This window comes from Epinephelus moara, chromosome 16, assembly GCF_006386435.1.
Source record: "Epinephelus moara isolate mb chromosome 16, YSFRI_EMoa_1.0, whole genome shotgun sequence".
In the NCBI taxonomy this organism is placed as follows: Eukaryota; Metazoa; Chordata; class Actinopteri; order Perciformes; family Serranidae; genus Epinephelus; species Epinephelus moara.
The window spans coordinates 47,178,141-47,187,733 of NC_065521.1; the positions used below are offsets into that span (position 1 = coordinate 47,178,141).

Consider the following 9,593-nt stretch of genomic DNA (forward strand, 5'->3'; position numbering starts at 1 on the left):
AAACAGGCTCTAATCACCTTCTCCTTACACAACAGCCTCTGAATACACTGGGCCTCAACCTCCACCACTTCATTCACTAAAGGACACGCCATGTTTCTACTTCCTGCTACACGCTCAGCCTCAGGCTGACATGAAGCAAACCTGTGACTCAGCAGGTTAGCTTCACAGAGTATGTTGCCATAGTAACTGACTCAGGGTTTTGCTGAGCTGGCTTTGTGAAACGGAAAACTTAAGAGTTTCATCTCAGGCTGAACAAACTCAGAGTTTTTCCACTGATCCTGCTCTCTGAAATAGGGCCCAGGTCAGCTGTTCAGCATCAGTTACCATGGTGATTTATCCCAGTAAAAACCAGCTTCGTAGGACTGAAACCCAGATTTAACCCTGAAGTTACCTCGCTAACTCCACATCCTCCTTCGTAGTACAGGCCTCTGATCAGGGTGAGTACAAAAATAGAATGATTAGAAAATAAATACATTTTTAAAAGTGGGTGTGGCCTGTTGGGCTCACGATCAGTGTGCCCTGGGTGTGTTCTTACAGGAATCCCCTGCAGCTGCGGTTTGTCCAGCAGGTTGTGGAGTTCGTTCTTGGAGGCTTCGATTTTCTCTGGGTCTGCTGCGTCCACCATGTACCTACAACGAGAAGACACTGTGAGAACATCTGTACATTCTGTTCCTGTCTTCTATCCTCTCAGCTCTGAATCTGTCTTGTGATCCTCTGACCGTTTCCTAATCTGCTGCTGAACTGGACCAAACACTGAATCCAGAATCACTCTGACCTCTGTTCATCTGAGCTGCTCTCTGTTACATCAATCTGACCCTGTCCCCACAGCTTCCTGTCCCCACAGCTTCCTGTCCCCACAGCTTCCTGTTCCTGCAGCTTCCTGTCCCCGCAGCTTCCTGTTCCTGCAGCTTCCTGTCCCCACAGCTTCCTGTCCACACGGCTTCCTGTCCCCACAGCTTCCTGTTCCTGCAGCTTCCTGTCCCCACAGCTTCCTGTCTCCCGGCAGCTTCCTGTCCCCACAGCTTCCTGTTCCTGCAGCTGCCTGTCCCCACAGCTTCCTGTTCCTGCAGCTTCCTGTCCCCACAGCTTCCTGTTCCTGCAGCTTCCTGTCCCCACAGCTTCCTGTCCCCGCAGCTTCCTGTTCCTGCAGCTTCCTGTTCCTGCAGCTTCCTGTCCCCACAGCTTCCTGTTCCTGCGGCTTCCTGTCCCCACAGCTTCTTGTTCCTGCAGCTTTCTGTCCCCACAGCTTCCTGTTCCTGCAGCTTCCTGTCCCCACAGCTTCCTGTTCCTGCAGCTTTGGACCAAGCAGACACGTCCCAGCGGCCCGTTTAAACAGGCACAGTAACCAGAGTTTAGGAAGGACTTACACGATCGCGCTGACTCCTCGACAGTAACGCTCCCACATGCTCCTGAACCTAGGCTGTCCTCCGATGTCCCACAACTACAGAAACATAAAAAGGACACAGTCAGACAGGACACAGTCAGAGAGGACAGAGAGAGGACACAGTCAGACAGGAAACTGCCAGACAGGACACAGTCAGAGAGGACAGAGAGAGGACACAGTCAGACAGAACACAGTCAGAGAGGACAGACAGAGGACACAGTAAGACAGGACAGAGAGAGGACACAGTCAAAAAGGACAGAGAGAGGACACAGTCAGAGAGGACAGAAAGAGGACACAGTCAGACAGGACAGAGAGAGGACACAGTCAGAGAGGACAGAGAGGACAGACAGAGAGAGAACAGAGAGAGGACACAGTCAGACAGGACAGAGAGAGAACAGAGAGAGGACACAGTCAGAGAGGACAGAGAGAGGACACAGTCAGACAGGACACAGTCAGAGAGGACAGAGAGAGGTCACAGTCAGACAGGACACAGTCAGAGAGGACAGACAGAGGACACAGTCAGAGAGGACACAGTCAGAAAGGACACAGTCAGACAGGACACAGTCAGACAGGACAAAGTGAGATAGGACAGAGAGGACACAGTCAGAGAGGACAGAGAGAGGACACAGTCAGGAAGGACACAGTCAGACAGGACAGAGAGAGGACAGTCAGAAAGGACACAGTCAGACAGGACAGAGAGAGGACACAGAAAGGACACAGTCAGACAGGACACAGTCAGACAGGACACAGTCAGAGAGGACACAGTCAGACAGGACACAGACAGAGAAGACAGAGAGAGGACACAGTCAGAGAGAACAGAGAGAGGACACAGTCAGAGAAGACAGAGAGAGGACACAGTCAGAGAGGACAGAGTCAGGTAGGACAGAGAGGACACAGTCAGAGAGGACAGAGAGAAGACACATTCAGAGAGGACACAGTCAGAGAGGACAGAGATAGGACACAGTCAGAGAAGACAGAGAGAGGACACAGTCAGAGAGGACAGAGTCAGGTAGGACAGAGAGGACACAGTCAGAGAGGACAGAGAGAGGACACAGTCAGACAGGACAGAAAGAGGACACAGTCAGACGGGACACAGTCAGACAGGACAGAGAGAGGACAAAGTCAGACAGGACACAGTCAGAAAGGGCACAGTCAGAGAGGACAGATAGAGGACACAGTCAGAGAGGACAGAGAGAGGACACAGTCAGAGAGGACACAGTCAGATAGGACAGAGAGGACACAGTCAGAGGACAGAGAGAGGACACAGTCAGAGAGGACACAGTCAGATGGGACAGAGAGAGGACACAATCAGACAGGACAGAGAGGACATAGTCAGAGAGGACACAGTCAGAGAGGACACAATCCAAATTAATAAAAAGGAGACAGCTAATATTCAGTTAAAACCTGACAGTGGTACACGGGGTAAATTGAGTACAATGAGTACACCGGGTATACTGGGAACAAGGGGAATACTGGGTATACTGGGTACACTGGGTACACCGGCTATAATGAGTACACTTGGTACACTGGGTATATTGGGTACACCAGGTACACTTGGTACACTGGATACACTGGGTATACTGGGAACACCCTGACCTTTACAGACTGTATATATACAGATATGTGTTCACTGTCTGAGTTCTGTGTCGGCACAAATACTTTCACACTGTTTAATATTTATTTATCAGAAGTCACATCTTCATGACAACATTCAACATCTTAATCACATGTTCTCATGACATCCTGCAGCTCCACTTTACATCCCTGACTGATGTGTAACATGTGATCAATACTGATCAGTGTGTGTGTGTGTGTGTGTGTGTGTGTGTGTGTATGTGTGTCTGTGTGTATTCAGAAGTACACACCTTGATGGTGACGTTGCCCTTGGTGATTTTCCTCATGTTGAATCCGACTGTTGGAATCATGTCTTCACTGAACTGTCCAGACTGAAAGACACAGAGACACATCGTCACTGATCAGGTCCTGGACCGGTCTGTGTGTCCTCAGACATGATCAGGACCTGGACTGGTCTGCGTGTCCTCAGACATGATCAGGTCCTGGACCGGTCTGTGTGTCCTCAGACATGATCAGGACCTGGACCTGTCTGCGTGTCCTCAGACATGATCAGGACCTGGACCTGTCTGCGTGTCCTCAGACGGGGACGTGTACTGTCAGTGTAGAGATACCAAAGGACCTGGACCTGGATGTATAAAGAGACCTGGACACAGCATTAGGGGCAGAGCCTAGTTCACTGTGGTGACAGATAACGGGTATGATCAGCGCTTCTTGAGCATGGCTCCGCCGACAGAGCAGACTTCTACTGACTAAGCAGCTACTTCCTGTTTAGCATGCCCTTGATCTGAACGTGAATTAAATGATTAAATCGTTCAGCTCTTAAAACACGTTCCAAATGATTCACATCTAGGGATGGGAATCGAGAACCGGTTCCTGTTAACAACCAGTTCCAACTGGTTCAATTATCGACATCATTAGCCTTTATGCTTAACGATTCCCTTATTGATTCTTTTCATTACGCCTAATCTTACGTCGAAGCGGTCGAAAGCTTGGCTTCACTTCACCAAAAAAGACTCATGACATTCACTCATCACAACAGCATGACGTGCAATTTATGCAGCATGGTAATTCCATGGAAGGGCGGAAACATCACCAACGCTACAGTGATTTGTTTTCCACTACAGAGCCCTACTGTGCAAGCATTTTAACGTTACTCGCATTTGCGACTAAAAATAGTTTGTGCGAGTACAGATTTCAATCAGCAGCAGAAACGAAAGGCAAATCCTGCCGGTTGTGGGTTGAACAGGGGTCACAGACAGACACGGACAGGAATACGTATTCCTGTCAAATACAGCGGCCATAGTGCTCCGCGGCGCAAGATAACGACTGAGAAGCCTGGCTCCAGGTCCAGTAATTTCCTCTTCTTGGTGTCATGACTGCCCAAAAGTACCTGAACAGCCGAGCTGTGGCGGCACACAGGTTTGTGATGTCTCAGAGGAGAAACGAGCTGTTCACATTTCCACAAACCTCACCCCACTTAAGGGACTGTTCTTTACTTGTCAGGGGAGGAGGGTGGCTGGTTGATTTTTATTTTATTTATTCATTTTATTTTGATCCCCCCTATGTTAACCACCTATTGATGCTGTTTTTGAAGTATGAATAAGTCAATAAGTAATTTATTCCATTGAAATATCATTGATGTATTATAGGAAAGTGATTTATCTGTTTATAAATGGCAAAAGGCACATCTGCCTCATTTTTGCTGTGGTATCGTGATACTACTCAGAACCGTGATACTTTCACTGGTATCATACCGTGGGTCCCAATTTTGGTACAGTTACAACACCAACAGATTCTGTACCGTTATTTGACGTAGGTGAAAACAAATGCTGTACAAATATTCTTTCATTTGTTCCATTTTAGATGATAGAAGTGGACCAATTTTATATTTTGTTTACTTACTTACTTAGCACTTATCTCTTGTTTAGAATAGAAACTCAATAAAATTTATGTTGTTGACACCAAAAACCTGTAAGGTCTACTTTTTCTACATAGAAAATTCACAGGAGGAATCGATAAGGGAATCGATAAAGAATCGGATCGATAAGCAGAATCGATAATGGCATTGATATCAATAAAATCCTATCAATTCCCATCCCTATCCACATCAATCAAAGACTGAAAGCTGCCATCTTGTTTTCTTGGACCAAACAGTGACCATACTTGGGTGAGAGGGTGGAGCTGTGGAGGAGGGAGGGGTGGAGCCCGTCAGCGGATAACCTGACATTCGAAGATGCCACGCCCCCTTAATGATGTCATAAAATGTGAAAAATGTGAGCTGTAAACATGTGGACATGGAGGTCTGTGGGGACGGACTCAGAGGACATGGAGGTCTGTGGGGATGGACTCAGAGGACATGGAGGTCTGTGGGGACGGTTTCAGAGGACATGGAGGTCTGTGGGGATGGACTCAGAGGACAGGGAGGTCTGTGCGGATGGACTCAGAGGACATGGAGGTCTGTGGGGACAGATTCAGAGGACATGGAGGTCTGTGGGGACGGACTCAGAGGACATGGAGGTCTGTGGGGATGAACTCAGAGGACATGGACGTCTGTGGGGATGGACTCAGAGAACATGGAGGTCTGTGGGGATGGACTCAGAGGACATGGAGGTCTGTGGGGATGGACTCAGAGGACATGGAGGTCTGTGGGGACGGACTCAGTGGACATGGAGGTCTGTGGGGATGGACTCAGAGGACATGGAGGTCTGTGGGGATGGACTCAGAGGACTGGACTCAGAGGACATGGAGGTCTGTGGGGATGGACTCAGAGGACATGGAGGTCTGTGCGGACGGACTTGCTCTGGGAGACAGCCTCTAGTGGACATCAGAGGAATTACAGGGTTTGTCTTGGACTCTCCGGGTTGATACTTAAAAATGAAGTCTTTCCGGGTCACATGACGTCACGTGGTGGACATGTCACTTCCTGTGGACGTGTCCAGATGGTTATGTGTCATTACCCATCTGTCCCAGAATAAACACAGAGTTCACTGCGGCGCTGCGTCTCACACCTGTAAACACCGACCATGTGACCACGTCCAGATTCATTTAATACTGCAGATATAAGTTTGATGTAATGACCTGATCTAATGACATCATCACACTCAGTGGTTGTTGAAGACACACACTCAGGTTCAGTCCACAGTTTATATCTGAGGTGTGTGTGTATTTTATTGAAGTTATAACTGTCTCAGTTCATAAACACACTGAAGAGTAAAGACATCTGTGTCAGTGGGTCAGCTGAACATTACAGGTGGAGCAGAGGTGGAGGACAGGTGAGTCTGATGTGACACCTGAGACAGAGGAGGTCACTCTGACACCACACCTGAAACCTCCATCTCCGGCCCTGCTGAGGGGTCCAGGTCCCTGAACGGCCTCCACTCTGACAGAAGCCCGTCCTGCTGGGTGGAGGTGGAGGTGGAGGAGCATCATCTAGTGCAGATGTGAGAGCAGCTGTATTCAGACTTATGTCTCATCAGGACGTCTGAGGGCTGATGTCTCACAGTGTGTCCTCTCGGGGACAGACTATGGGACACCGACAGCTCGCTGACCTCACCTCCACCACCACCATCTCCTCCACCGCAGGGTAACAATGGAAGCAGCCAGATGCTAACGGACAGCTGGCGGATGAGACTCACCGCTATGACGTTAACGAAGGTGGTCTTCCCGGAGTACTGCAGCCCCACCAGGGTCAGCTCCATCTCCTCCTTCCAGAACAGCGCCTTGAACCAGTCCAGCAGTTTGTTAATGAGCGCTATCATCTTCACCGTCTGACGATGCTAATGCTAATACTAATGCTAGCTGCGGCTGCTGCTACGGCTAGGTGGCTATGCTAGCTAGCTAGCTGGCTAACGCCCCGACAGTTGTTGATTTTCTGGCCGCTGTCAGTTACCGTGACAACCACGGACGGTTACCGCAGACCGGACGACACCGACAGGCTCCGTTTGACCCGAAGATGGTCTGTGATGAGTCGGTGTTTTCAGGCTGTGGTGTCCGTTCTCTGATGTTTACTAGCTACGCCTTTGCCAACCAGCACCGTCAAGTCACATATGATACGTCACAGCACATCCGGTACACCCTTTCAAAATAAACACCCAGCGTTCATATACACACAAAAGCCGTTTCTCAATACTCAAGTTCGGCAGTTCGGACTTGTTGACTTGGCAAGTCCGGACTTCCCAAGAACGGGAGGACGGGAGTACAGTCATTTCTGCTTTTGGAACAGCAGCGAACTTGATGATGTCACCACCTCCGCTTGCCTTGGCTGTTGTAGCCTACTGTGTTGTATACATCCATTTAGAATAAAACAATATAAACACAGCCCTGCGGCTTTTCATTGTCATTGTAAGAAATTAATATCTATATGTTTTTAACGTTTCAACATATAACCGACACACAAAAACATATAAATAGCCGAAATATTTTCATAAAATTTTAAAACCTTTTCCCCGCAGCTGGCTTCTGATAATAATCAAAAGTCAAGTAGCCTACGGGGGGAAAGTTTGTGGAGAGTTGGTGAGCATTGGTGAGATGGAAATCAAAAATCAATAACGGATCGGAGAAGGCGTCTTGGCGCAGTTAATGCAGCAGGACTGCTGTACCTGCAGGCTGAGGAGGAGGCTGCCCAGCTGAGGAGGCAGATCCCAGAAAGACAGCGGAGAATGAGGATCAGAATGAGACGTGCGATGCTTACATGTCTGTACGATATGTTTGTCCAGTTGTGGACAAAGTACCCAGGAATATCACAACAAAGAACAAAAACTCAGTCACAAGTCAAAGTGCTGCATACCAAATCTGACTTGAGTAAAAGTATCTGGGTATTGTCAGCAAAATGTAGGACTACTTCAAATTAAAGTTCAAAGTACTCATGATGCAGAGTGACCCAATTTCAAGTGTTGTGATCATCATATACATGAATATGTATTGAGTATTAATCGATCAATTTACACGTCGGCTACATGTGAGCAGCATTTAAATGTTGTCATGGTAGAACTAATTTTAACAGCTGTCAGTGGTGCACTAGTCTGATCTATAACAACACACAGCAACTTGTAAATATGAAACAACAACATATAAAACAAACTATCTGAAAAGTAACTATAGCGATCAAATAAATGTAGCTTGAGTAGAATGCACAGTATTTCCCTCTAAGTAAATGGAAATACCCAAAGTACAAGTACATCAGATTTGTACTTAAGTAGCCTACAGTAGCTACTTGAGTAAATATACTTAGTTACTGTCCATCACTGCATTTGTCTCATCATAATGCTTTCTGTCTACATATTTATGGAGACGTGACAGTTTACTTGGTACACCTAGAAAAAACAACAGCAGTTTAATATTCAGTCTGACATTTTATTGAAGTGTTGAGGTGTAGATTGTGGTGCTGTTGAACTGTACTGGATTACACTGACAGCAGTTTGTCATTTAGTCTGTCCTCACCAATATAAATGGATCAAACAGGTCAGATATTCAGAGGAGAAGTTTATTTAGACATCTGGTATACAATTCATATCAGATAATCAATATTTAAAATGCTGTTGAATAAATACTACAATAAAGACAATCTTTAAATACAATAAATAAATTACAATAAATTCTTAAAATCATTATTGAATGGTAAAAACACATAGGCCTAAATAAGCAAAAGAATGCAAAGAACAATAACATGTTACAACATTTGATAATATAAGAATATATCTTCTATAGTGAGACTGAATGTTGCTCATTAGACATTCCCCAAACGAATTACATTTCATATTTAACCACTACAGAGATATCAGCCACGAGGCTGCTCTCAGTGGGGCAGCCTGAGCGCTGTTACACACGTTTATTATCTATGAGCGCTGACACCGCTGTTATCTAGCGGACCTCAGTCACATTCAACTGGGCTCTATATTAAACATCGACCACGAGTCTGATGTTTAAACTACGCATGAAAACACTACGTTCTGTGACAAAACAACAGTAACATATTGGTATGGCTTACAATTGTGCGCCTTTCCCTCACTTGTCATTTTCCGATGATTTTTGTGAAATGCATGCTGGGATACCTGGCTGTCTGAAGTCCACGCAAGTCTGCTCCGATGCATCTCCGGTGAAATGGGTGTGGCGAGAACACATCCAGGAATTTGGACTGAACTTGGCTAGACGTGAACTTTGAATTGGAACAGTACTTGGGCTGTGACTGATGACGTGTCACAAGTCCACAAGAACAGAAGTCTGCACAAGAACGCATATTGAGAAACGGATAGACAGTCCAGATGATGGGGGACACTTTTAACTTTATAACCTTCAGACATTAAAAACACAAACTGATCAGTAAAGTGATGTTGGTCGTGTTAGGGACTGTTGTGTATTTATCACAGGGGACACACAGACAGACAGTCAGTCAGACAGACAGACAGACAGACAGATGGATAGACAGCTGCACAGTCAGACAGACGGACTGACAGACAGTCAGATGGACAGACAGACAGACAAACAAACAGACAGACACACGGACAGACGAATAGACAGACAGACAGTTCAGTTCAGTTCAGTTCATTTATTGATCTCCTTAGAGAAATTTGACTTGGAGCTAGGGGTCAGCATACACATACATACAATCAACATATAGTCACCAACATAAAAATAC

The 9,593-nt window shown here is 46.6% G+C and overlaps 1 protein-coding gene across 1 annotated transcript in view; it reads right to left on the reverse strand.

Moving 5' to 3' along the window:
• The window catches only part of LOC126402484 (ADP-ribosylation factor-like protein 8A), a 16,100-nt gene extending 9,065 nt beyond the window's left edge, over positions 1-7,035 (reverse strand). Inside the window, exons 1-4 of the mRNA XM_050064512.1 lie at positions 6,595-7,035; positions 3,250-3,330; positions 1,368-1,441; positions 536-629 (exon numbers count right to left, since the gene is read on the reverse strand). Coding sequence (XP_049920469.1) covers positions 536-629; positions 1,368-1,441; positions 3,250-3,330; positions 6,595-6,717 — 372 coding nt within the window. The 5' untranslated portion in view covers positions 6,718-7,035. The remainder of the gene's footprint in view (positions 1-535; positions 630-1,367; positions 1,442-3,249; positions 3,331-6,594) is intronic.
• Positions 7,036-9,593: the final 2,558 nt, after the last annotated feature.